Source organism: Sporobolomyces salmoneus, assembly GCF_050403485.1.
Source record: "Sporobolomyces salmoneus JCM6883 DNA, S_salmoneus_JCM6883_v1_ctg7, whole genome shotgun sequence".
NCBI classification, from domain to species: Eukaryota; Fungi; Basidiomycota; class Microbotryomycetes; order Sporidiobolales; family Sporidiobolaceae; genus Sporobolomyces; species Sporobolomyces salmoneus.
This window is the reverse complement of record NW_027481156.1, coordinates 194,467-220,421: the sequence shown is the minus strand read 5'-3', so window position 1 is coordinate 220,421 and position 25,955 is coordinate 194,467. Positions and strand designations below refer to the sequence as shown.

Here is a 25,955-nt window from a genome sequence, read left to right as displayed (position 1 = left end):
TTCCTCTTCCTTTCCTCGAAAAGACTGCGTACCCGAGACGAAGGTGACGCCGTCGAAGTCGTACGGACGATACAGACATTGGAACTAGATCTCCGCATCTCTCTCGGTTTCTGTCTCGGGCCTCGAGATCGAGTGATTCTGCGAGCCCACTTCGTTCCCGTACGTCGCTCGACTAGGTGCTAGACGAACCTGAGACAATTCGAGCAGATTACTCAGCCCGTCTAGAGCGCGTCGAAGGCAAAGAATTCTCACCTCGACAAAACTTGCGAAATTTCACCAAGTCGTGAAACTCACCTCTCTCGACTTTCGATTTCTCCACCGTCGTCCACCTCCGCCTCCCGACTCTTGGGCATGTCTCGGCCACTCTCTCAGTTCTCTACGAGTCTGCTACACTCGGGACCGGTCGCGTCTGCGAGTCGGAACGGAGTGAAAAGTCAGGCGAGAAAGTTCAAAGTACCTCGGCAAGCATCCGAGACCTCTAGTGAGTCAGACTGTCCTCTTGATTGATTGGATCCGATACTTTCTGCGCCAGGGGAAACAGCTGGAGAGTAGGAGGAGGGAGGGATTCGAGGTATTTCGATCAGGAGGAGAAATGGGTAGTCATTCTCGATGGAGAATCGCTCGCGGGTGGAAGGGTGTTCGGTGGAGGGTCTCATACGACTCTCTAGGGTCTTTTCGGAAGTTTGAAAAGCTCCCAAGAGGAGGAGAAGCCGAGTTGAAGGTTCGATCCAAAAGGTCAAGAATCCGGAGTCGTGTGAATCGCTTTAACAGCTGGAGAAGGGTCGAGGGGGTCCTCATTGTTGTACTGTGGACCTCAAGGTGTGCTACGCCGTACGCCAGTGCCCTCACTGAGGTGCACAGACGACAACTTCCCCAAACTCCCTTTCGATCCCTCTTCGACTTCCTCAAACAACACAGAATCTAATTGAAATGCATTACACGTACTGACACACTCTTGTGCTCTTGCGACAGCTCGATCGTTCTCGTGCTCGCGATCTATCGACGCTTCTTCGAGCCAATCAGCCGTGTCTTCTCGCCCTCCCATTCCCTCCGAAGTAATCAGAACCCGCTCTACCGTCACAGAAGACGTCGAAGGTGCAGAAGCTGCGACGGAAGACCTCGATGCGACAGAAGGGGAAACGACACCGATCGACGATTACGTTCCTCCGCCTCTTTCTTCGCAACAACTCTCCCTCCTCTATGCCTACACGGCACCTCCACCATTATCCGCCCTCTCCGCCTTCGCCGCTCGTATCTCTTCGCCAGAATTCCCTGCTCTCGCCGACAACCTCCCCCTGATCGAACAATGTTTGATTCACGAATCTTTCTGGTCCGGAATCGATTCCCTCCCTCCTTCAACGCATGAAAGAACCTATACCAACTTCCACGATTCCATTCTCCCCGATTCCCCTTCGACCACACCAGTTCACGCCTCGAATGCGACTCTCGCTCAAATCGGAAATTCGGTTCTCGGAACTCTTACGACTGAACTCCTCCTCTCTTCCTTCCCGAATCTTCCTACTCGAGTGACGAAAGCCGCTTTGACGTTGTACGCCGGGCCCAAATCGTTGGCTCAAGTCGCAAAATCTTGGGGGGTCGGACCGAGTCGGTTAGAGAAAGCTTTGATCGGTCGAGAAGACGAAGGCAAGGTTTCGAGGAAGGACAGAGCGTATGGACACTTGGTTGGAGGACGAGGTGGGGCTAGGAAGGTTGGGGCTGAAGTAGGAGCGAAAGAAGGTGCAGCGGGTTCAGGTCTCGTTCGATGGAACCGAAAGGTGAGTTTCGGATTAGGCCAGCTAGCGACACGTGTGCCAGCAGCTAACTGGCCAGTCGTCCTTGAATTCACAGCCGGTCGAGCCAACGAAAGACGCGGTACTGTTTGAGGATGCTCTCGCTTCAGTTTCGCGAGCTTTGATCGGTGCCGTCTACCAACTTCACGTATGTTGTCTCTCACTCTTTCTCTTATATGTTGACACGGGCTCAATTTGAGTCGTCTCATTGTGTTAACAGGGTTTCGCGGCTGCCAAATCTTTCGTTCATTCTCATTTCCTCTCTCGACTCGTTCCCTCTTCCTCAACAACTCTTCCTTCGCAAACCGCCTCTGCATCGATTCTCCCTCTCCTCAAGTTCCAGAACCCTACCCGCATTCTCTCCCTTCAGCTTCAAGCGGCTTCTCTCCCCCGTCTTGAGCACAAACTCCTCAAAGAATCAGGACGACTTTCCGCACACCCTACATTCGTGATCGGTGCATTCTCTGGTAACGTCAAGTTGGGAGAAGGATTCGGAAGTAGTCTGAAGATGGCAGAGTGGAGGGCGAGTGAAGACGCACTGAGGAGAAGTTATCTCGGCGGAGGACGATTAGATGCGGAAGGAAAAGGGTTCCCGAGTCAGCAATGGACTGACGGAGAGTTCCAAGGATGGAACGGAGGGGTTAGTAAGTGGATGGAAGGTGAGTTACTCGATTTATCGCTCCTTTCTTTCGTGTGAGCTGATGCTTATTCTCTCGTTTCAGTTGAACATGAATCGAGATCTTAGGACAAGGGAAGAGGGTATTCAACGTGTAGTCTTCGTATAGTTCCAACTCCAGCATTGCAACCACTCAAAACCACATCGATATTTACTGTCGAATCAACGAAAGACCTCCGCCGAGTCAACGTCTTTGTTTCGCTGGGGCTTGCTGTCGACTCGAGTACGCTTGACAAGACAGGAGGAAGGAAAGCACCGTTCGACTCACCCGACCCCTATCGACTCTAGTTCCTGCGCTGGATAACGACTTCTCATTGCAGTATCCGCTCAAGAAAGTGATACAGTACGAGGTGCTTATCCGGCTTATCAGAGTCTTTCTGAGCATTTCATTCTCGTCCAGTTCAAGCATATGATCCAAGACTGAACTTCAACCAACCGTTCGAATTTTCCTGCAACTTCTCTCCTCTCTTATCTCAACGTATCTCACCTTTCGCGCTTATCTTTCATCGATTGATAGATATCGACAAACCAGATGTCGTACGCTCAATCGGTCTCATCGCGTTCGACTTCGTCTGGATTTCCTAGCTCGACGACAACAACAACGACGGTCAGTCAACAAAGTTCAGGATCAAAGGGGAAGAAGGATGCGAATTTCGTTTTACCCAATTCGAGGAGGGGAGGGAGAGATTTCAAAGTCGTGCAGAAGCAGAAGAGTGAAGTCTCGATGAAGAAGGAGAAGAGCGGAGGAGGAGGGAAAGGATTCAGGAAAGTTCTGGGAGAACTCATCGCAGGTCGAAACTCAAGCACGAAAAACGTCCATCGCGAAGAGGAGGAAGAAGTCCTTGACAGTCGATCGGAGACTCCGAGACCGAGACTGGTCAACAAGACGAGTGAATGGGTGCAGCAAGAAGCGAAGCGGAGTCAGTTGAGGGAACGCGAATTGAAACGACATGAGGCGGAAATGAGATCTTCACAATCGACTGTCGAGTCTCTCGATGACAGATCGTTCTACGCTTACGTGAGTCTCGTCCGGCGTCACGAAGGATCAGTCAACGACTGACACTTGTTTCCCTCAGGACTTACAATCGGAATCAGACGAGTTCCCGGCTCCCCCTCTACGTGAAAGGCAACAACCAAGCTCGTACGGCTCAATCTCGACGTTCCCGAACCTCTCTCAGCTCTCCCTTCGCGACTCGTACCTCGAACCAGCTGTTCCGCCACGAGCTCCTTCGCGAACTTCGACCCTCCTCACCCCTACTCCAGCAGATCCCACCGCTGCTCGACGACTCTCCTCGCGGTCGTCTCCTCAGCTCCGACCTCTCTTCTTACCTCGCAACCTTCCAAGCGATCCTCTACCTCCTTTGCCGTTCGAATCGAAAACCTCGCACTGTCCGACGATTTCTCTCCCAGCAACGCCTCCCGCTTCCCCGCGAATCGAACAGTCCTCGCCTCCTCGAGGAATGACGAAATCTTCGACTTCTTCCTCTCTCCCCAACTCCTCCTCGAACGATAGCGATTCCCTACTCGCGCCTTCTCCTTCGACGATCCGAACGAAATCCGCTCATCGACAATCGTACCTCCCTCCCTCCACAAACAGTCTCGGACTTGCTGTGACGACCGCCTCCCCACTCACAAGCTCCTCTCCTCCTACACTCGGCGCAGGATTGGCCGCGGCACAGAAGAAACTCGATACGACCACTCGAATGTTATTGAAAGCGCTCTCGTTCGATCTCGTCTATCTCGCAAAGATCTCAATCCCTCCTCCTCAATCTCTCTCGGTTGCCTCGCTCGAAGTACTCTCCTCGAGTGGCATGCCACGTCCTCAACCGAAATTTGACCCGGAGTTACATCTTTCCGCTCTCCGCTCAACTACCGGTCTACTCTTCCATTCCCCTCCCGGAGAAGAGAGTGACGATGCCTATCAGCTAGGACTGCTGATGCCGATCATAGCGATGAGGAAAGTAGGATACGTTTTATGCGCGTTCACGAAGGATGAAACGAAGGAGATTGGGGAGAGGGAATTGAGGTGGGTTGGGAGGTTCGCCGAGGAATTGGAGGGCGTCGTTATTGGGCTTGGTGCGAGGTAGAGGAACAATAGAGGAGGGTGTTTCGATGGGTTCGTCTTTGTGTTCGGATTTGAGCTTGTTTTCGTCTTTTCTTCTGTTGTATCTTTTTCGGATCCCGTGTTTTATCTTTCGCTGATCTCATAATCTTGCTACTCTTGCTACTTCCGCTACTCTCGCTTCCGCCATCTCATACGCGAGTGGCTATCCGATGCCGAAGGGAGAAAGCGGTTCAGAGTCGATCGAGCGAAATCGAGCGGTTGCCCATTCGCTCGTCTCTAACGGAGGCGCCCTCGGCGACATTGCGCTTGAGTACCGATATATGAGGTTGACAGATAATATAGACACAGAAGAACATCAGAGACAACAGAATGAGACTGATACAGGAGGAACAGATGATATAGGAGAAAACTAATCGACATTATCGAGGTTAAGTGTGCCTCGTAGGTACAAGATGACTCCATTCGATGCCTGTGATTAGAGGTATACAGTGAGCTGTCGTCTCAAGTTTATACAGATGAACGAGAGACAAAGCTCACTTGTTCAATTTCTACGACTTCGATATCTCCCGGCATAACCCTCAGCCACTCTTCCCCCTCCCCTCCGCTCGTGACGAACGAAATCTTCTCTCCACCTTGCAACGTCTCGTACTCCTTCGTGAGGTCTTCGAGATCGATCCTGTCCGCGATTAGATGCCTCTTGATCCATTTCTCGAGATACTCTGCTCTCGCCTCTTCATCCTCCCTACTGCCCGAATAGCCCTCAACGTGTCCTTCTACTGGTACCGGTGGCCCTTGATGCGGTCGACGGGGAAGTGCAACGATCGCTGATGAAATGGGAGCGAGAATCGTTGTTGATTCGAGAGGGTTCGCGAGTCGAGTAGAGACCGACGTGGATTCACGGATGTAATCGTAGAAGAGTCGGGAGTTCTTTGAGCGGGTTAGGAGATCGGTTAGAGAGGGGGAAGAGGAGGAGGAAACGAAGGAGGGAGAGGGCGTCATTTCGAAAGGACGTTGTACGGGGATGGTCGATGAAAGACCGGTCGTGACTAGAGTGACTAGTGTGATCCAAATAGCTTGAGTTCGCATCGTAACGAGTGAATGGTGAAAGGACGCAAGAGTTTCATCTTTCTTTCCCTCTTGACGACTCTCGACAACGATGCCGGTCTCCCAAGAATCATTAGAAGCAAAGATCAGAGCTTCTTGGCCTGATCTGACCCATGTCGTAAGCATCTGTCCTTTGTCAATCGATCAGCCATGAAGGTTAATCAGATTGTTGCTTGATTGATCTTCGACGCGGTTACAGCAAGTGTTCGATATCTCTGGTGAGCTCTTTTTGATCGGATATCACGCCGAGCTCTAACTGATCGCGGTTGATCTTGATTCTGCAGGTGGATGCGGTGCAGTCCGTCTCAATCGTTCTCCCCTCTCTCAGTTCAAGCTGATCAGCTTCTCGTGCGTCTTTATTACAGTCATACGAAGTAATCATTGTCACTCCTTCATTCGAAGGCAAAAACACCCTCAAGAGGCATCGAGAAGGTACGCAAACCCCTCTCATTCTCAGTTTTCCTTTTGGCCTCACACTTACCCGAGCCTTGCACACTTACAGTTAACGAGAAACTCAAGGAAGAGATTGCCGAACTACATGCTTTCACCCAAGTAAGCTTTCACTGGCCTCATAGCTCGCTTGAACAGGAACTGATTGATTCCCTTTTTGGCGAAATCAGAAAACTTTCACCCCTCAACAATTCGAGAATGTAAAGATTGTTGAGGCCTGAGTGAGAACAAAGAGAAGGGGTATAGTACATAGAATGATGGCGATGTTAAACGATGGCACTGTTGTAAAATATAAGTTTTTCGCTTGCTCTCGAGTTTCGATTGCGCGTCGGAGTAGCGAGCTCCTCGATACCTCCCCTCCAGGTATGCTCGGCTCCCTGCGTATGCGCGGTGAATGGCCTCACGGCCAGCGAACAGTCGTTCAAGTTTCTTCGTGTTCATTGTTTTCGTTGATTTTGACTTGGATCTCGAAGTTCTGTGCGGGACCGGCGTCGATCGCAAAGACCCGCTCAAGGTCGAGGGAAGTCTCTTTCAAGACCGTCGACCTGATCTTTCCGCCAGCTACGAGAAGCCCAACAGCACCGCATGGACAACATAATTGCAGCGAGAGACTTGAGCTGTTTTTGTTGATGTTTTATATTGACAGCTTTGGGAAGTTCTTCCAATCCTCGATGGTCTAGTGGTTATGATTCGGCTCTCTCACAGCCGCGAGCGGGGTTCGATTCCCCGTCGGGGAAGATATCTTTTGCTCTTTTGTAGCTTTCACCGGTATCCTTTTTGCGTGCGTTCAGATTCCTTTCGCCGGACTCTGCTCGACAGACATGCAACTGCACTTTATCTCGCTCTGTGAAGCGAGAGGCTGGCGAAAGCGGCTCAGGCAGTCTTTGTGTGAGGTTCGTCGAAGTTGTTGCGAAGCCAAAAGCCTCTCTCTACCTCACTTTCGCTTTCTCTTCTGCACCGGAGCTCATAGTACCACTCGCGAAGACCTGTAGTTTCATGACGGCAAGTCGGCGGTGATACACATGAGGGAATCTCCAGGGTCAGAGACTCGAAAGCTCCGAAAGGAAAATCGCTCGAGTGACTCTCTTGCTTCTGACGGCCCACTCAACCTGTTTCTTCTCAGTTCTGGCTGGCGGATACTTCCTCTTTATAAGATTTCTTCACGCCGTACTGTATGTCCTCAGATGCGGGACCCAAAGATGAGATCGAGAGAGCCGTCGAAAAGCTTCGTCCACTCTTTCAACTCGCCCTCACAGCAACACTTCACGCCTCAACAAAGACAGCATAGAACCATCCAGTAGCCAGCTATGCCGCTCACTTGCTCTCCACGCACGACCTCGATCAGAAAAGGCTTCATCAATTTCTAAATCTAACGTTCCTCGTTTCTCCACTTCACGGCCTCCCGAGCCCGTGATACTCGACGACGACCAAATAGGATATCTGCTGAATGTCAGGAGACTGAAAGTGAAGAATCGCGGGGCAAAGGTAAGTACTTCTTTTCAAGCCCTCTCTCGTTCAACAGCTGACGAACCCGTAGCCGGCATGAAGCTCGCTTACAGCGATCGTGAGCTCGTGCAGCTGATACAGTACATGCCGATCCTGAAGTGCTCGGCAAAGATCTCAATAGAAGAACGCTATTCGATTCTGGACTAGGTGACTCTGGAATAGAAGCGCCTTCTGTCTCCCACTTCCGCCGTAGATCAGTCGAGAACACAAGCTTCCGTGGCTCAACATCGGCGACAATTAGCCCGTGAGGTCGAAAAAAAGACTGGCGAGCCGTTTCGCCTCCCCTCTATCGAAGAGTTCTGCCACTTTTCTCTCGACAGCCAGTCCTCCTCGGCATACTTCCATAGGTCTCTTCGCTTTGCTGGACATTGCACCTCACACTCGTTCCACTCTCTTTACTTAAACACCTACTTGATCGTCGTCAAAGTCTTCTTTCATTCTTCTTCGAGAACTTCGTGCTGGTCACCAAGTCTTCCTCGCTTCCTCCTCTCTCTCTCCCTCAATCTACCTCTACTTCCGTGAGTGGCATCAGTGTTCCGCTCTCCGGTCGCAAGGCTGACAATAAATACGAGCAGATGAGTGACGGTAGTAATCGACACATTCGTTTCTCTCACGATCAAGGTCAACCTGATCAATACTTTTCTCCTCCCCAACCTCCATCTCGTCCCGTCATGAACACGTATCAGAACTCCCCTTCGATCGCTCACAACCCTCCTCCGGCGGTACCTGCCCCTCGCGATTCGATGTCGATGGAGGAAATGTACGCCGACGTTTCGAGTTATACCGTCCCAACTCGTCCTACTCCGGCACCTACCCACGGTAGTGGACTCCCCGAACGAGATCTCGATCGACCTGGACCGGACAATTCTGCTCCTACCTACACGAATCCCTTCGACATTCCTTCTTACCCTTCGACCGCTCCTCTTCGAGTCAACAACAACAACCAACAACAACCTGGAGTTACTCGAGGGAGATACGGATCGACTTCGGAGGAGACCCTCGTTGGAGAACAACAAGCTCCTCCCCTCAAGCCGGCGCTTCGTCGTAGTTCGACCGAAGAACACCTTCGTCAACAAGCGGCTCGCGAAGCGAACGATCTCGTCAACTCTCACGTAGACGGTCATCACCGTACCGATAACCGAGCTCCTCAGAGGCGAGACGAAGGATGGGAGGACGATCTACCCGAAGACTGGCAGAATCAACAACGAGCCGCCGCCGGTATTCTCTCGAACCTTCTTCGACTTTACGGCAACGGTCAAGGTCCGATCGCCGGTATGAACCGAGGAGCTACCCAAGGGAGTCATTCTTCGACTGGCAGTTATTACGGAGATCGAGATCAAGACTTGCGGAGGAGGAATCGTCGTTCGGGAGAAGCAGACGAAGGCGCTTACCCTCGAAGCCGTATGAGACGCGCCGACTCGACCAATACCGTCGGTACCTCCTTCGAAGACAAGGTGCTAGATCCCGATGATCCCCGGTCGAAGGCGGGACTTGGCATGGAAAAGTGGTACGAGGCGGAGGCGATTCGGTTGGCGAAAGAAGCTCACGAGAAGGCAGCGAAGGAAGGAGACGAACTCGGAGCTCTCGACGCCGCCGAACATCGGGATGCAGTCGAAGGTCGAGAACGAAAGAAGAACAAGTACAAGAAGCTCAAACACAAGAATTCGATCACGGCTCACGTAGCGAGTAAGTCTCTATCTCGCTTTCTATCGCTTCATACCGTACTGACTGACACTTCACTCAAACTACAGCGCTCATTCAGAAGCAAGACTTTGTACTCAAACTCGCCAAAGCCCTCATGACTTTCGGAGCTCCTTCGTGAGGCTGTCCCATTCCCTCTCTTCTTCTCCTTCACCGCTGACTTCGCACCTCATTCAGGCATCGTCTTGAATCTCAGCTCAATGCTGCGTCGGCTGTTCTCGGCGTCAACGCGCAATTCATGTAAGCTCCGGTTCTCTTCTCTAGAAGGAGCATGAGGCTGATCGTCCCTCCTCACCGTAGTCACGTTCCTTCCGTCGTTATCGCCTCATTCGGTGACTCTGATACTCACACCTCGGAAACCAAGTTTATCAAAGCTTCAGGAGGTCTCAATCTCGGTCAACTCCATCGCATTCACGGAATCTACCGAGAGGTAGTTCACGATGAGATGGGAGTCGAAGAAGGTATCGTAGCACTCGATCGATGCCTCAAAGCGAAACCTATTTACCCGAACTGGCTTCGAGTCGTCTTCGCCGGAGCTTGTGCTGGAATCATTTGTCCCATGGGGTGAGTATCTCTCTCTTCTCTCGCGACGTGGGAACTGTCACTGATCAGCATCGTCGAGTTTATCTAGTTTCGCGGGAAGTATCATCGATGCTCTCGTTTCTGCCGCGTTCGGAGCGATGCTTTGTTTCCTTCAACTCTACGTTGCTCGAAAGAACGCCGTCTTCTCCAACATCTTCGAGTAAGTCTTTCGAACCTCGTCCTCCTAGTCAAGATGTTGAACCCCCTCTCCCTCGTTCCAGAATCTCCGTCGCCGCTCTCATTTCTTTCGCCGCTCGTGGTCTTTCGACGACCGAATACTTCTGTTACGAATCCGTCGCCTCGGCAGGAGTAGTCATGGTCCTTCCCGGTTACGTCGTTCGTAGGTCATACACGCCCTCCACTTGTCGAGGAGTCAAAGCTGACATCGATTGCCCAACAGTTTGTGGATCTCTCGAACTCGCATCGAAGAACTTGATTGCCGGATCTGTTCGAATGGTCTACGCGTACATTCTTTCCACTCTTCTGGACTGGCTCTCGGCTCGATAGACTAACACTCGACTGCTCACAGGATTATCTACACGCTTTTCCTCGGTTTCTCCATCGCAATCGGTTCCGACGTGTTCTACCTGTTCGACCCTAAATCTCGACACGTAGCGAACGATCAACACATGGATATCATGACTCTCGACGGTACATTCGTCGCGAACAACGTTTCTCAATCGTTCGAAGGATCGTTCTCGTTCACGAACCAAACTCAATCGATCGTTTCCGAAACGAGTGCTTCGTTGCAAAAGGGCAAAGTCATGTGTTATCGTGATCCTTCCTGGCCTTGGTGGCGTCAAGGGTGAGTCCCATCAGTCGATTGTCTCTTTCTGACTTTCGAGACTGACTCTGTTTCGGTTCTCGTAGAGCTTCGATCTATTGGTTGATTCTCCTTGTCCCGACTTTCTCCTTCTTCTCGTCCCTCGCGAACATGCAACCTCTTCGATCTCGAGAACTCCCCGTAATGATCTTTATCGCTGTCGTTGGTTACGTTGCCAATCGAGCTGCTACCATGTTTGTCAGTCAAACTTCCTCTCTCCCTTCCTCCCTACGTGACCTCGGACTAACTCAGCTGCTGGATAGATCTTCGAACGTTCGGATATCGTCTCGTTCATCGGAGCGACCGTGATCGGTCTACTCGGAAACTTGTACTCTCGAGTGTTCAACGGAACTTCGTTCACTGGTAAATCTTCCTTTCTCCTCTCCACTTCTCGGTGTAGTGCAGTCACTGACACAGAGAACGTTCTCAGCCATGGCTACTGGTGTACTCTTCCTCGTTCCTGGAGGTATCGCCGCCGCAGGAGGATTAGCAATGTCTGGAGGTGGAAGTGATTCCTACAACTCTGGGTTAGTCTCTCTCCCTCCCTCTCTCTCTTCGACTTTCCCTCTAAATGTTGCTGACTTTTGTACGAGGGCGATACAGATTGATGATCGGATTCCGAATGGTTCAAGTCGCCATCGGTATCACGATCGGTTTGTTCTTTGCTTCGTTCCTCGTTTACTCTGTCGGAACCAAGAAACGTGGTGGAGGACTCGGATTCGCTTTCTAAACGAATGGATCAACACCCTCTCCGGTCTCACGGAGGAGAACGGTGCGAAATCATCTGCTGGTTCAGTCTTTTCGTTCCGATTCTCTCTTCTCTTTCTTTTCTTTCTTTCTTGTACAGATTCTTTCTTCTTATTTCACGTCGTACATAGTTTTCACAGCTTTTCCTTCTTTCTCCTTTTCAACTTCAGTAGTATCTCGACCAAGCGATTCAGGAATCGAAATCTTTTCAGTTACTTTCTCCCTCCGTCCTTTCTCTCGTCGCTTTCCGCTGTCCCGCGTCTTTGTGATCGCTCTAGAGAGTGTGAGCTAGGCGCTGACTGAGCCTCTCTCTTCCTCTTCCTCGTCGAATTCGTCGTCGGTAACCCATAGGCTTTCCAGTGCGAAATGTCCTTCTTTCTGCATAGCTATGCGCGAGATTCATTACCGAACACATCAGTTCTGATTCAAGAAGATGTATACACCACGAAAACGTACTATTCGTATTTCTCTCCAATGTTTCTATGAGTTCAGCTCGAGCTTGTTCGTTCTCTTCGATCGCTGACAAGACTGCCGCACTCGCTAGTTTCGTATCACTCTGCTCCATCGTCTCCTAGTCCAGTCAGTTCTCGCGAGAGCCAGAGAGCGAAGGAGGAAGAGGGAGAGGGGACGCAACGTATTCAACTTGAAGTAATTGAAGTAGTTGTCTTTCAGTCGCTACGAGCTCTTCCTTCAATCGATTCTCTTCAGATTGATGTTGTTTGATCCTTTCACCCCTATCCCCATTCCGCACCGACATCCCGTCCCAGCGTATCAGCCGAATATCTCCAACTCTGCGAAAGGAGCGAAAATCGCAAGAACGAGGTGACTCACATTCTCGCCTCCCCTTCCTTCAAAACCTTCCCTACAGCGTCCTTATACTTCCTAGATGCCTGTTGCGCCAAATCCAAGACCCCTTTCTGTTGTTTCTCGAGTTCCTTCTTCTTGCGAAGTTGATCTTCTTGAATCATCTTTAATAACGCTCTGTCCACTCACCCGTCTCCCGGTCAGTATCCCCTACACTGGAGTCGAGCTGGGAGGGGAGAAGGAAGGGAGAAGGGAGGAACTCACTCGGTCGAACGACCATTCGAGTCTGGATCATCGTCTTGAGCTGAAGTGGAAGGAGTAGGGAGTCCGAGATCGATAGAGGGGATACGAGAGGGTGGCATGATGTGATCGCTCTCGGGGCGAAGTGAAGTGAGAGATGGACGGAAGAGAGAAAGAGATCTTTGAGTCGGCGCTTTGGTCCAGAGGGAGAGAGAGATCCGTGCGATTTCGCCCTCGGAACTTCCGACCCATCGAGTGAGCGAATGCATTACTTCCCCTTTCTGTACCGCGACACCCAGAGATCGCTCGTGAGACGGCGAACGAAGATAGGAGAAATTGCAAAAAGTAACGGCGTAGAAGAATCGCAACAAACAAGGGCGGGCAACAACAGAGACGAAGCCAGACACGATGACAGATACTACGAGAGAGATTCCGACAGATTCAAAGTGGAACAGAAGATAGACGAAGGCGAGAGAGAAAAGGAACGATGGACGAGTCGAGTTGATTCGGATCCGGTTCAGGAACGGCCTGTCGAGCTCGCGATTTCTACTCATCGAGCGCAACGCACTGTGGGACTTGATTATCATGAGTCAGTGTACGCACACGTCGCTCGCCAAGTCCCACCGCTCGCGGTACTGCGAGCGATGTCTGAATTCGATGCGCCGCCGACTCAGAAAGGATTCCGTCACCCACCTTGAACTCGACGAACGCCGTTGGACCATCAACTCCTCCCCCAGCACCTCCTCCTCCTCCTTTGCCGGCTCCTTTCATTCCCTTGAGTTTCAAGGGAATCATGAATTGAAAGACGATTAATCCGTAATCGTCTGTTCGGATTGACTACGTTACCCACCGACGAGTGAGCAGAGTCAGTCAAGCGTCGGGAGGTGAGATGGGAGGTGAGAGGGGAGGAGAGGGAACGGACAGTTTTGATAGAGTTTGCGAGTGCATGTTTCGTCAATTGAATATGAGAAAACTTGTAACTGAGAGCGTGCCGACAAGGGAGGAGCAGTCACGCTTTTCGAGCCAGTAGGAGTCTACCGAGGGGATGAGAAGGAGGAGGACTGGAGACGTACCTATTTCGAATCGGATTATCGCATTCGAAAACTTCCAAAATATCCGGATTATCTCCATAATCCATCTACGCAATCATTCTCATCAATCTCTCGATATCGCCCCACGCTCGAATCAGGTGTGAGGAGATGGAGGGACTGACCTCTGTACTTCCATTCGCTCCCGTCGCTTCCAATCGAAACAAAGGCACCTGTTCCTCCTCTCCTTCTCCTGCTCCTCCTTCGCCGTCGGGTTGATCGTATTCGTCTCGTTCGGGAGGGGGGGAGAAGGTGATCGTGAGTTTGTCTGAGGTTGGAGGGAGTTCTAATAGAGCGTCTCTTAGCCATTCGGACTGAACAGACCAACGAGATTGTCAGCTCGACTCGCGACGAGAGGGAGGAGAGATGACGAGGAGCCGGAATGTACCTTCATGATGAGTCTCTGTACGCCTTGTTCTGCCGAAAACTGTAGATCCAATAACCCTTCCGGTTCGTACGCCGTCAATTCACATCGAGTCACAATTCCACTTTCTTCCAACCTGCTCCTCTCCTCCCATCTCATCAGTATCCCCATCCAGTCGACAGAGAGAGGGAGACACTCACATCATGATCAAAGGTTCTCCAACTCCTTTATACGTCAACTTCAAACTCGTTTGTTTCTCTTCCCCTCCTCCTCCTCCTCCTCTCGTTCCCTCTTCCTCATCTCTCCTTCTCTTCCTCCCCCTATCTCCTCCTCCAGTCTCATCTCTGTCTTCTCCGCCATGATCCCGTTTGAAAGGATTCGAACTAGTCCCTTGAGTTCCAGCGTTCCCAAAAATGTTTAAAACTTCCAACATTGTCGATAAAGAAACCGTCATTTCACAATGAGGTGGTCCTCTCTCTCTCTCCCTCTCCCTTCTCCCTCTTCGTCCTTCTCCGTTGTCATCCTCATCGTCAGAGTCCGAGTTCTGTCGGGGCTGAGTAGATTGTTCAGATTCTGAATCGACGTCCCTCGCGTCGGGAGGTGGAGTCTCATCAAAGAAAGCCGAAGGAGAATCAAGTGGGAGGTTGAAAGAATAGGTTGCGAAGCAGGACTTCTGCATGAACGCTTCAGCTGTCGAGTTCAGCGGCGAGAAGAGGTTAGCGGGAAAGTGGGGAGAAAGGAGAGAAAGAGGTGAGGAGAGGGGAGAAGACGAACCTTGGATTGATCGTCCTTCTTCTACGATCATTCGTAGTCCAACTGAATCAATCTTGAGGGTAGCTCTCTATGTACGTTCACTCCGATCTCACGAAAAAATCAGCATCTCGGAGGAAGGACTTTCTCGATGAAGGGAGGGGAAGCGAACGGATTTGAAGCTGAGACTTTTGAGGAGACTAGCGAGGGGTCGAACATCTGGCATAGTAGCGACTAGGATCTGGAACGGAAGGGGAGAGAGGAGTGAGAGGAGTCGGGAGATCAAGAAACAAGATGAGGTACTAACGTCGGGTTCAGCTGCGCGAGGCATACTGGCGAACAGAAAGTGTAGCTACCACTAGAGCGAGCGAGGGCGTGAACCGAAGAGGCGAGAGGCGAGTTGGATGATGATTCAGAAGAGAGAAGTTAACTCGTCGCGCGCTCTCATTGTCCATTCTCTCGCAAACTCTCGAACGGTATGTCTAGCAGAGATTCTTTTGCAACTGGACGATACTAGTATCAAAAACACACACGAACGTTTAAATTCATTCCTCTACTTTAGCATACAGGAGTAAATAAGCTCCTTTATGTTCCTCCTCCCCTCCAAACATTCCTTCCCTATCCCTCATCGCCGCTGTCGCTTCCCATCTTCTCTTCCCTCCTCCTCCTCCTGTACTACTCGAACTCGAATCTGTTGTCGAGGTGGAGGGAGCAACGGAAATTTCACCAGGGCCTAGGGAACGAATTTGAGTATCGTCCAATTCGAGCCAGTTTGCTGAATGATACCCTGTTCGAACGGAAACGGTATAATGTCCTCCAGAAGATTGTAGTCCATGATGATACACCACTAATCACCATCACTCACTCGGCGTCAGTTTCCATCTTGAGAGAGAGAGGGAAAAAGATAGGGGAGGGGGAATGAATGAACTTACCTCCAAACAATTCATACCTAGCCACTTCCTTTCCCTTCCCTCCTCCTGTCGTCGTCCCTTGTTCTCCAGTTCCCGTAGTCCCCCTCACTCGTTTCGAGGGACTCATAACCCTCTCCTCGATCCTCAAATGTGTTCCATACCCAACTTTCTTCGTACATTTCTGACTCCCCCATTTCTCATCGTACAAAAACCTCTTCAAGTGCAAGATCAACACTGGAGGTAACTCGTCGAGAGTGAATTGTTTAGTCGCGTCTTGGGTCAAGGTACCGCGCGGGGTGGGGTAGTCGGGAAGTGATTCGGGGGAGGTTAGGGAGAGGAGGGCATCTTCGATCGTGTGGATGTGGTCCGGCTACACTCGCAGACGAGACGAGATGATCGAGATGGAGCTCGTCAGTGAGAGATCGAGAGAACGAGAACGAGAGCGAGAGAAAGGACGAGAAAGAAAGAAAAGAGAGAGAGAGAGAGATTACTAACCTGGATATCTAATTGTAACCTCTGAAACGGTTCAATCGTAACACTATCCTTCTGACCAGGACACCTCAACACGCTCCTAGATTTCCCTCCGAAAATCTTTGTAATCGGTGATTCTTTCATATCTCCCGTCTATTTACTCACCCAGCTCATCAGTTTCGCTTCTCTGTGTCTCGCTTGAAAGAGAAAGAAGATGGGAAGACGGGACTTACAGTTCTAGTAGTCGCAGTCCTTCCTTTACTCCCTACCTCCTCCCACCCTTCCTCCTCTTCTTCTTCTTCCTGTTTCTTTTTCCCCTTCCCCTCTCCCCCATTCACTCCATTCGCCAATCTCTGTACTCTTTCCTCTTCTTTGCGGACGATCTCTCCAATCTCCTCACTCAACGTCTCCAAGAAGAACCCAAGGAATTCTTCGGCGTCTTCTTGAGTTCCTCGTCGCATACCGTCGAAACGAGGGTTGTGAGAAAGGGCTTCGTGGATTCGAGTCGGGGATAACGAAGGATAGGAGGAAGAGGAAGAAGAGGAGGAGGAGTTGTAGGGTTTGGAAGAAGAGGCGTGGGAGGTTGAGGGAACGGGATCGAGAGGAAGGGAAGAGGAGGAAGCGACTTCGTTGTTGTTGGATTGGGAGGGGTTTCGGAATTCAGAAAGGAAAGCGATCCTGTATCACTCTCAATCCTCATCAGCTCCTCGTTCTCTTCGCGAATTAGAGCAGAGAAAGTTGACTTACATAGCCTCGACCAAACTCTTATTCCCATTCCCCTTAAGCCCTTCCGTTCCATTCCCCCCTCCTCCCTCGTCAAGTTTCGCTTTACTTCCCTCCTCCACCGTTCTCAACGTCTCCCAAAACGCACCACAATAAACCAATACCTGTAAAATCGCATTCGCAAAACACAAATTCCCATTATTGATCAAACCTCTCGGTACCGGTGGTGCCGGTTTATGTACATGCGAGGGAGGAGCGGAGAGTCCTGTGAGGAGGGAAGAGACGGGAGCTGTTGTTGTTGGCGGAGGAGCGACGGGGAGTAGGGAACCGGAGATAGGTTGAACGAGAGAGGAGGGAGGTGGGATCGAGCCGGGAGGAGGTCGGACGAGATCAGCCCAGGATTTAGGTTTGACGGGAGCAGCGGGTTTCGGTGCTGGTGGAGGTGTTTCGACGACGGGAGCGGGAACGGGAGCGGGAGAGGGAACGGAAGGAGCTGGGATTAGAGGAGTTGATGTTGTTGTTGTCGGTTCATCGATAGATTTCACAGGTGTCGATGTCGGTTCTGCTTCCTTCTTCTCTTCCTCTTTAACCGGCACCGGGACTGCTTCCTCTCGTTTTTCCTCCACTTTCTCTTCCAATTTCTTCTCCTCTACGACGACCGACTCCTTTTTCGTCGCTTCCTCGTCCACTTTCGTCTCGCTCACTGGCTCCTCCTCCTCCTTCTTCTTCCTCATCGTTTCCTTCTCGCTCTCCTTCCCGCTCTCGATCACATCGGGTGGGAACCTCGGTAAATGCCCATACCCCGGAGGAACCCTTACCCCTCTCCCCAACGTAACCGCTTCGAACCTTTTCGGATCCGGTAGTCTCGATTTCCTTTGTTTTCTCCTCACTGGAGTCGCTTCTTGACTTGGTGTCGAGGGTTCTTGCGATGAATGAGAGGGAGGTTGTGGGTGAGGTTGAGCGATCGAAATTGATCCTGAACCGGAAATTGAACCGGATGCGGTAGAGGAGGAAGAAGGGATCGAATCGATTGTAGGAGTCGGTAGAGGGGGAGCTGGTTGAATTTGTTGTGAGGAAGGAGGGAGGATTGGATTGGTAGAGAACGAAAGAGGAGGTTGCGATGAAGCAGCATGGGGGGGAATCGAACGTTCTCCTCCTCCTCCTGTTAACGGGTTTGTTATTGTTGAAGAGATTGTCGTAGAAGGGGGTGGTAGAGGAGTTGCAGGGGACACGGGTAACGAAGGAGCGGTAGATAATTGAGGGGTATGAACACTTGTCGTCGTCGGAGGAGTAGGAGTTGGAGGAGGAGGGAGATGAGGTCTTTGTAAAGAAGGAGAAGGGGAAGGGAAAGCTGGATGAGGAGGATGACTCAATTGAGGACTTCGAAGAGGTGGAGGAGGGACTGCATTCTGTAGGTAAGGAGAAGGAGTAGGGGAGGAGGAGGATCCTAAATGGTGATGAGGACCGTTATGAGCCAAAGGGAGGAAGATTCCACCGTTTGATGCTCCTCGAGGTAGGAAGTTTCCTCCTCCTCCGTTTCCGTTTGAAGTTCGAGGTGGAGGAGGTGGAGGGGGATGAGAGTACGATTGTTGTTGATGTTGCTGGTAGTATGGCGAGTGAGAGTGAGAATGGTAAGGAGAATACGCTGTCGAGGAAGAAGAGTTTGTCGAGGAATTTGAACTTGACGGTTGTTGGTTCGAATGATTCCATTTCCCTTTGTTCGGGTTCGAGTGAGAGTGCTGCTGATGATGGTGATGGTGACTCTGTATTGGATACATTACTTGCTGGGGAGGTCCAGGAGGTGGAGGTGGAGGAGCAGGGTAGTAACCATGATAATTCGAGATTGAATACGCTGGTTGCTGTACTTGTTGATAATTCACTGGTGGAACTTGATCCGGTTGCAAGAATGAGAACGCTGACGAGTTGGGGTTCAACTTCCGTGGTGCGTAGTGAGAGTGTGACGGAGCATGACCGTGGGAGAGATGAGTCGAACTCGATCCGGTCGAGGGAGATGGCGAAGGCGCCGACGGTGGTGGGTACGCCATTCAAAGAGTACTAGTACACTCTAGTTCCGAGACTGCGATTCAGTGGCGTAGTACAAGAGAGAGGGGGAGGAGGAGAAGAGGTAGAGGCAGACGACTCGCAACTCTTTCCCTCCTCCTCCTTACCGAATCGAATTCGAGTGTCGTAATCATGGCAGCTCAGTTCATTGGGTCTGTCATCAGTCTCATATCGAAATCAGATGTGCGTTCTCCCCCTCTCCTCCTTCTCTCTTTAGGTGAATCAGAGCTAACTCTGAAACTCCCTCCCTGCTCGTTCGCGTGCGTGGAATAGATTCGATACCAAGGGGTATTACATTCGATCGATCCTCAAGCCGCGACTGTATCCCTCGAGAAAGGTTAGCTTCTTCCCTCCTCTTCCGAGTGAACACGCAAACTCTCTCTCTTCCCTTCTCGCGAGCTGACTATTTGCGGGTAACGTTATGTAGTACGCTCACTCGGTACTGAAGGACGTAAATCCAACCCTGCCGAAGAAGTTGGTCCTAGTGACAATGTTTACGAGTTAGTCTCTCTCTCCCCGTCTCTCTTTCTTTCTGCACCGGCACTGACGAGTTTTCGAATAGTTTCATCGTATTCCGTGCGTCGGATGTCAAGGACTTGCAAATTGAAGCCCCTGCGGCTTCATCGACTCCCGCGAATGAACCCGCAATGAACGATCCCGCAATCGTTGGTGTAAGCTCTCTCCCCTTCTCTCTCTCCTACACACAGGTCCCTGACTCTCCCCTTCTCTGTAGACTGCCGCACCTCCTACTCCCTCCGTCGCACCCGCCGCCCCGACCTCAAACAACGAGAAACCCTCCGCTTCTTCCGAACCCACTCCTTCCCCTCTCTCACCTCCCAAACCCTCCGAGCCCTCCCAAATCGCCCAATCCCCCCAGCCTCAGCCTCAACCTCAATCACCTTACGGCCTTCCCCCACCTCATCTCGGTCAAGGTGGTCCTCCTCCATTCGGTCATTTCCCTCCTGCCGGACCTCGCGGTCACGCTCCTTTCGGTTCACCCTTCGGTGGTCCTCCTCCGTTCTCTCCTTATGGTGCTCCCTACCCTCCGTTCGGTGCTCCTGGGCCGTTTGGAGGTCCTTTCCCTCCTCCTCCGCCTCATGGAGGTCCAGGATCTCCATTCATGCAACCCCCTCCGAATATGATGATGCAACCTCCCCAACAACAACAAGGTCAACAAGGACAACAAGGAGGAGTTATGAAGAGTCCCTCGGCGACTTCAGCGAACGTCCCTTCGCCCCAGGTTCAGAAACAACAACCTCCGGCTCCCTCTTCGACGAATGAACCTCCGGTCGCACCGGCAACTCCTCAAGAAACTAGACCTGAAACGAACGGAACCGCCTCTGCTACCACTACTGAAGCTCCCAAGGCTCCCGAGTCACAAGAAGCGAAGGAGGGAAAGAAGGAGGAGGGAAAGAAACAAGTTTCAGATATCGAACAACTCGCGAAAGATATCTCTCAAACTCGTCTCACTTCGCCTCCTACCCAACCTGCTCCTATTCAAGCTCCTCAACAAGTTCGACCCCGACGAGGAGAGGATCATGTCGGAGCATCAATCTTTTCCGGTCCCACTACTACAACTTCTCACTCTTCCAACCGTTCTCAAGGAGGTGGACAAGGAGGAGGAGGACAAGGAGGAAGACTCCCTACTCAACCAGGACGTACCCTTCAACCTTTCAACCAATCCCCTCAATCGGCTAAACCGAAATTAGCGGTCCCCGATACGGATTTCGATTTTGCCTCCTCGAACGAAAAATTCCAAAAACCTTCTTCTTTACCCGAATCTTCACTTCCCCCCGTCTCCTCCTCTGGTTCCGGGGAGCAAGACGATTTCATCGTTCCCCCTCCCCTCGCTCCTTCGTCAGAATCGACGAGTGAAGCGTCTTACAACCCTTCTAAATCATTCTTCGATTCAATCTCCTCGGATGCTAAAACCCGTTCGGACCCTCAACTTGCTCAGACGTTGGGTAATAGTCGATACGGAGGAGTTGGAGGTGGAGGGTATAGTGGAGGAAGGTATGATCGCGAGAAGGAGAGGGAGAAGAACTTGGAGGCGTTTGGAGAGTCAGGACAGGGACTTGGGTACGGGAGAGGTGGATATAGACGAGGGGGAGGAAGGGGAGGAGGAAGGAGGGGCGGCGGAGGAGGATACCAAGGAGGAGGAGGACAAAGAGTGAGTGTTTTCTCTTCGATTTTTGAGTGGACGAGTCGGCGAGAGTGGGAGGAGAAACTGATCAGTGTTTCGCTTGGACCTCGGTAGTATAACAACGGTCCTCGATCTCAGCAACCACAACAACAACAGCAATAGGTAGTAGTCGTGGTCAGTAGCAAGGAGTAGTAGTAAGCTAATCAAAGGGTTTTGACTAAAGCAAAAAAAAAATACCAAGAATTTCACTCGTCTTTTCAAGCTCTGAAGCTGCCCACTCCCTCACTCGAGACACACTTCTCTCACGCAAGAGCGTCTCAACCTATAGTTGCATCCAGGAAGAGCTCGTTTGAAGCGTGTTCAGTCTCGAATCGACTTCGATTTCCGCTCTTCATTGCTATGTCATTCTCGCTCGACTCGCTCACCGTGCTACAGCGAATCACAGACCGAAGAGCCGACAGCTCTTGACCCGAGATTCGTGAAAGCTTCAGGGGTAACCGCGGAGCGACGTCGGACTTGAGGAGAAACGAACGAGGCTCGAGCGCAAGCAAAGATCGTTCGTCTTGGATCCTGCTCTCTCTCTCTTTCCTCGTCTTCCGTCTCAGGGATGCCAGTAAGTACACGAAGTCAGTCGGGACCACTGAAGGGCGACGAATTCTACGACGCCGTCCTCGCCTGGTTCGAAGCTTGTAAGCAGATTTCACCGCTCAGCCTTGCCCCTCGGTGATCGCGCGCTGACTAATAATCGTAACCGCAGACAAGCAAGGTATAGTAAAGTCTTGTATGCAGATGAGAACGATTCTAATCTCACGAGGTTCCGACAGTTTTGCAAGAGGTAGAAAGATTCAACCTTCAAAACCACGGTCTCTGGATCCTCGAAGAAGATATCGACATCTTAGACAGTCACTTGGCTCAGAACTCGGACGATGAACTCGTCAGCAGTCTCAGTAAACCCAAATCGGAGGAACGCGTACACGAACTCGAACTACAGTTGCAGCAGAAACTAGAGATCCCCGTACGCCAGACCGCCTTCGAAGAGTACGAGGCTTTGAGGAAACGATTCGGTGAACTGGTACGTCCCAGACTCTGCAGTGGCTAGCTTTGAGCGCTCGTTCGTGAACCTAAGTGATTTCGTTTGATCCCTCTCCGTTGATAGCGAGAGAGATTCCGCAAGGAGGGTACGTGGACCTCGTCTGCTCGGCCCTTTGAAGACTGCTGACGGACTGACAGTTTGGTTTACCACGCTCTAGGTTCTTGGAGTGAGTCTTTCTCACAGAATCCGGATCAAGTTTTCATTCGCGAAAGCTAATTGACCCCACGAGTTCTCTGTTTGCGCAGTCTCGCAATGGGCGAATCATCCGAAACGTCTTAAGGTGACTCCTCCCTTTGGGCTCACTCCAAAACAAGCTATCGACTTGGTGAGATTTTGTTCGTAGTTTCGTTTCTGGCGAAGTCTCATCTAAACGTTCCCAATCGCTTCACGCATTTCAAGGACTTCATCGTTGCGAAGCACATCAGTACAACGACCTTCGAACGCATGAGAAAGGCCTACCGAGCTACACACAACGGCGACAAGAATTTCGCGCTCGCTCTCCATGACGAGACGAAAAGAAAGCGAGTATTTTCGGTTTCTCCCTCTCCCTCTCCCTCTCCCTCCCCCACTCCTTCTCCTGGACCTCGAGGGAGAACTCGAAGGCAAGCTCGCCGCCGTAGCCTCCCCACCCGATCTTCGTCCGATAACTTCTCGACCTCATCGTCGGAGCCTGAATCCCGTAACTCGGATGGAAGTTGGCATGGTGACCTCTCCTTGTCACGATCTCGTCGTCACTTTCCCAATTCCGAGGGCAACTATCGCAAAAATCTCATCTACTTTGGATAAACTCTTCCATTTGATCGTTAGACTTTGCTACCTTCTTCCCTATTTCTACAAATCCTGAATTTCTTTCTTTTTCTTCTCGGCTTCTTGCGTTTCCCTCCTCTGGATCAAACTCTGCATCGTCGTCGAAAGGAACTCGTATAATCCATTTGCTCCTCGATCCCGTAGATGTTCGAGAAAGAGAGGTCGGAATGCAGTGAATGAAATTCGGAAGCCTGAGGCGGACTGGATGTACGCAGCGATCAGTCAGCATAACGCGATCAACGGAGAGTGATTCAGCGAGAGAAGAAGATTACCTTGTTGAGCTCCTTGAGGGTTGCAGTCGATACGGCGCCGAGTAAATAGTCGATGTCTTTTCCTTCTCGACGAGCGAGAGTCTGCGAAAGAAGCGAGTCAATTACTTCAGGCTATACCTCGAGCTACAGAGGAGGAACCTACCTTGAGGAACTCGACGGCGAGATTGGCGAGAGCTCCATGGGTCGTAAGGCCGAGAGCCGATGTCGGAGATTGATCCCTTTTCGACGCGATCGTTCGAAGTTGCTCGAGTTGAGCTCTGTGGCCAACGCGAGAGGTCAACTCACCCGTCGCGGTACAGATCTAGAAGAATCGACTTACTCGCTCAATCCCATTCCAGCGTTTCCCTTTTCTGGCGAACTCGACTCAAGAAATCCTCTCTTCCAAACTGGGCAACTGAAATCGACGAGGAGGGTGTTCAAAGCGGCGACTGGTTCTGTGTAGATAGAATCGTCGACTGAGATTGCCGTATTGTCCCCCGTGAGAGCTTCTCGTAACCTGCTCGATGAGAACGGTGAGCAAACGAGTTTTCATCCTAAGAGAGGAGAAGTGCTCACCGAGCTATGATTCCCGCCATACGAGAGATACAGGATAGTTCATCGCTGAAAAGAACAGAGTAAGCGAAGACTTGAGATGGAGCTACGACGACGGGGAGATTGTGAACGAGTGGGAGGTCGAGCATTTTCTCGTAGAAATCGAGTGCCGCCAACTTCAAGTCGAGCGAGCGCGGATCGCGCTGTACAGATGAATGATGCTATCAGTAGGACTCTACGATGTCTGAGGAAGCCGATAGATCGGGGAGGGGACGAACGCTAATCGCTGACTCGATTCTTTCGTCAAGGAATTCCAGAAGTCCCTGCAAGGCTGCGAGATACGACATGCCGTCTACCGATTCTCCGTAAGCGGTGAAGCTGTGTCGTGAAGGTCAAGGTAAGAGTCAGCGAGGCGTCGTGAAGGAGCGAGATGAACTCGAGATGAAGCTTACCTTCCATGCTCGACATCGGGATCGTCTCGAGCTACCCAATTCGCCATGAGGGACGTCAAGGATCGGATCGAGTCGTTCGTCCAGGTTACGTCGGCGTCCTCAGCCAACTCTGCGAGGGGTTTGAGGATACGTCTGTTGAGAACTGCGCCGCGGAGGAGGAACGTCTCGTCAGATACTGAACGACACCTTGAGTTACTGGAGTCATTACTCACCATCGAGAGCAGGAGGTCTGAGATATGGCAGTAGCGAGAACGTCTCCGAGCGGTACAATTTTCCGTTCCACTGCTGAAGGTGTTCAAAGAGTAGTCGTTCGAGAAGATCAGGAAGTTCCTGCAGGGGCGGGACGGCTCACTTAGGTGAATACTTGTTCGTTTGCTGTGAAAAGAGATGAGGGAATGACACTCACACCGCTGACTTCGCAGATCGAAAGCAACCAGTTCAAAATCGGTAGAGTCGGGTCTTCCCGAGCTGACTCGTTTGAGCCACCTTCCTCGAGCATTTGCCAACTTCGGTAGTGATATACTGCAGACGAGAGTCGATTGTAAATTGTCGTGAAGTATTCCCCTAGAACAGAACGAAGCATCGGTCAATCGCTCGAAGACTGAAACCTGAGTTGATTCGAAAGGACGGACGATCTTGTCCGAAGCCTCGATCGAGAAGAGTCTTCCAGCTGTTGCTCCTGCTCCATTCCACGGAATCGATCGTGTCTCCAGGCTCGCTGAGGGTTGAAGGAAGTTCTGAGTGGAACTTTCGGAACGGCCGATCGATCTTGCGAGCGACAAGTTCGAGCTCAAAAGGTTCTACGGGATCATGAGAAAGTTTCCTTCGCTTGTTCTGGCGGGTAAACTCAGAGTTAGCTCGATTCTGCTAAGGTGCACGCTTTCGACGGAAGAAGACGAACCTTTCGCTCAGTGTTCACAGTAGTGCTTCCCTCCGCTTGCTCATACTTCGATACGACACACAGTCTCCATTGTTCGAAGTCTGAGCCTTCGTCCGACGGCGAGATAGCCTTGAGCGGAGAAATCTCAGATGGAGATTTGAACAGGAACGAGCGATACTTCTCCCGAAGGCGCTGAAGGGATACGGGAGGATCCTCGGCCGTACGCAAGAGTTGTTTGCTGAGTCAGATCAGGCGAAGAGGTCAGGCGGTGGTAAGCAAGGGGAGTAAGCGAAAAGCAAGTCTTACACTTTGGTTAACCTTGGAGACGAAGCGTGCCAATGCTGCATGATCAAGACGAGTAGCTCCGCTGTTGGTTCCCTGTAGATCCGGGACGTCATCAGTCTGATTCACCGACGCATGAAGTGAGAAGGAAAGACGAACCTCAGCGTTTCGTAATCGAGCAATTTCTCCAGAACCCCATAACATCGTCTCAGCGCGTCGATCCCCTCCTTCGAAATCGCTCCGACAAGTTTGAGAGTTACGAGCTGACAGAGGAGCCTTCTCTGAATGGGGTAATCGACACGAGAGGACGAAGGACGGGAATGAGCTGCTTCGCCGAGCGAGGACACGATTCTGAGGGCTGAAGACTGGTCGAGCGGTGTGTTAGGTACTAGAGCAGTCAGTAGGCGGAGTCTGATCGTGGTTGGTACTGCAGAATCATCCGAGAACGAGACAAGTTGAGTGAGTTTGACGAAACTACATAGAGCATCCAGATAGCGCGACGTACGATCTCCTCTGTCAAGCACCAAGGTAAAAAGCCCATTCTGATCCTGGCTAGCCAATCCGCCGTGCTGAGCGAGGGGAACGAGTTCCGAAACGAATTCTTCATCTACTTGACGCGAATCTGTTCGAGCTATCTAT

General features: G+C 51.4%; 11 protein-coding genes across 11 annotated transcripts; 6 read left to right on the top strand and 5 right to left on the bottom strand.

Annotated features, from left to right (window-relative positions):
• Positions 1-351: 351 nt before the first annotated feature.
• Positions 352-2,535, top strand: MRPL3 (mitochondrial 54S ribosomal protein mL44 MRPL3; the record flags this gene model as incomplete). The annotated part of the gene is made up of 5 exons (XM_076629905.1): positions 352-481; positions 973-1,775; positions 1,849-1,938; positions 2,011-2,434; positions 2,513-2,535. 5 exons carry the CDS (start codon positions 352-354, stop codon positions 2,533-2,535), a joined length of 1,470 nt encoding a protein of 489 aa, XP_076490070.1.
• Positions 2,536-2,998: 463 nt separating this feature from the next.
• JCM6883_000896 (uncharacterized protein) lies at positions 2,999-4,553 on the top strand (the record flags this gene model as incomplete). Its single annotated transcript, XM_076629904.1, has 2 exons — positions 2,999-3,484; positions 3,543-4,553. The coding sequence occupies 2 exons, from the start codon at positions 2,999-3,001 to the stop codon at positions 4,551-4,553; spliced, it is 1,497 nt and encodes a 498-aa protein (XP_076490069.1).
• Positions 4,554-4,940: 387 nt separating this feature from the next.
• On the bottom strand, positions 4,941-5,617 carry JCM6883_000895 (uncharacterized protein; the record flags this gene model as incomplete). Its single annotated transcript, XM_076629903.1, has 2 exons — positions 4,941-5,000; positions 5,069-5,617. The coding sequence occupies 2 exons, from the start codon at positions 5,615-5,617 to the stop codon at positions 4,941-4,943; spliced, it is 609 nt and encodes a 202-aa protein (XP_076490068.1).
• A 70-nt stretch (positions 5,618-5,687) lies between these two features.
• Positions 5,688-6,306, top strand: BOL2 (Bol2p; the record flags this gene model as incomplete). The annotated part of the gene is made up of 6 exons (XM_076629902.1): positions 5,688-5,753; positions 5,835-5,853; positions 5,920-5,933; positions 6,001-6,067; positions 6,138-6,187; positions 6,256-6,306. 6 exons carry the CDS (start codon positions 5,688-5,690, stop codon positions 6,304-6,306), a joined length of 267 nt encoding a protein of 88 aa, XP_076490067.1.
• A 1,860-nt stretch (positions 6,307-8,166) lies between these two features.
• Positions 8,167-11,427, top strand: JCM6883_000893 (threonine/serine exporter family protein; the record flags this gene model as incomplete). The annotated part of the gene is made up of 12 exons (XM_076629901.1): positions 8,167-9,277; positions 9,343-9,409; positions 9,470-9,532; positions 9,593-9,856; positions 9,924-10,034; positions 10,096-10,214; positions 10,275-10,338; positions 10,404-10,679; positions 10,745-10,895; positions 10,961-11,060; positions 11,128-11,224; positions 11,301-11,427. The coding sequence occupies 12 exons, from the start codon at positions 8,167-8,169 to the stop codon at positions 11,425-11,427; spliced, it is 2,550 nt and encodes an 849-aa protein (XP_076490066.1).
• A 305-nt stretch (positions 11,428-11,732) lies between these two features.
• On the bottom strand, positions 11,733-12,610 carry JCM6883_000892 (uncharacterized protein; the record flags this gene model as incomplete). Its single annotated transcript, XM_076629900.1, has 5 exons — positions 11,733-11,830; positions 11,901-12,000; positions 12,079-12,178; positions 12,276-12,425; positions 12,513-12,610. The coding sequence occupies 5 exons, from the start codon at positions 12,608-12,610 to the stop codon at positions 11,733-11,735; spliced, it is 546 nt and encodes a 181-aa protein (XP_076490065.1).
• A 424-nt stretch (positions 12,611-13,034) lies between these two features.
• JCM6883_000891 (uncharacterized protein) lies at positions 13,035-15,021 on the bottom strand (the record flags this gene model as incomplete). Its single annotated transcript, XM_076629899.1, has 10 exons — positions 13,035-13,055; positions 13,182-13,325; positions 13,411-13,468; positions 13,562-13,626; positions 13,702-13,890; positions 13,965-14,076; positions 14,141-14,630; positions 14,715-14,781; positions 14,863-14,931; positions 14,998-15,021. The coding sequence occupies 10 exons, from the start codon at positions 15,019-15,021 to the stop codon at positions 13,035-13,037; spliced, it is 1,239 nt and encodes a 412-aa protein (XP_076490064.1).
• Positions 15,022-15,235: 214 nt separating this feature from the next.
• On the bottom strand, positions 15,236-18,840 carry JCM6883_000890 (uncharacterized protein; the record flags this gene model as incomplete). Its single annotated transcript, XM_076629898.1, has 5 exons — positions 15,236-15,537; positions 15,623-15,971; positions 16,097-16,225; positions 16,306-16,750; positions 16,820-18,840. The coding sequence occupies 5 exons, from the start codon at positions 18,838-18,840 to the stop codon at positions 15,236-15,238; spliced, it is 3,246 nt and encodes a 1,081-aa protein (XP_076490063.1).
• Positions 18,841-18,988: 148 nt separating this feature from the next.
• JCM6883_000889 (uncharacterized protein) lies at positions 18,989-21,161 on the top strand (the record flags this gene model as incomplete). The annotated part of the gene is made up of 6 exons (XM_076629897.1): positions 18,989-19,039; positions 19,130-19,193; positions 19,284-19,356; positions 19,419-19,527; positions 19,590-21,026; positions 21,114-21,161. 6 exons carry the CDS (start codon positions 18,989-18,991, stop codon positions 21,159-21,161), a joined length of 1,782 nt encoding a protein of 593 aa, XP_076490062.1.
• A 445-nt stretch (positions 21,162-21,606) lies between these two features.
• JCM6883_000888 (uncharacterized protein) lies at positions 21,607-22,435 on the top strand (the record flags this gene model as incomplete). The annotated part of the gene is made up of 6 exons (XM_076629896.1): positions 21,607-21,688; positions 21,757-21,765; positions 21,824-22,071; positions 22,156-22,177; positions 22,250-22,258; positions 22,338-22,435. The coding sequence occupies 6 exons, from the start codon at positions 21,607-21,609 to the stop codon at positions 22,433-22,435; spliced, it is 468 nt and encodes a 155-aa protein (XP_076490061.1).
• Positions 22,436-22,923: 488 nt separating this feature from the next.
• JCM6883_000887 (uncharacterized protein) lies at positions 22,924-25,857 on the bottom strand (the record flags this gene model as incomplete). The annotated part of the gene is made up of 14 exons (XM_076629895.1): positions 22,924-23,100; positions 23,172-23,252; positions 23,314-23,428; positions 23,491-23,667; positions 23,727-23,905; positions 23,981-24,080; positions 24,155-24,296; positions 24,367-24,484; positions 24,561-24,718; positions 24,787-24,988; positions 25,056-25,272; positions 25,341-25,412; positions 25,476-25,681; positions 25,822-25,857. The coding sequence occupies 14 exons, from the start codon at positions 25,855-25,857 to the stop codon at positions 22,924-22,926; spliced, it is 1,980 nt and encodes a 659-aa protein (XP_076490060.1).
• Between the last annotated feature and the right edge of the window lie 98 nt (positions 25,858-25,955).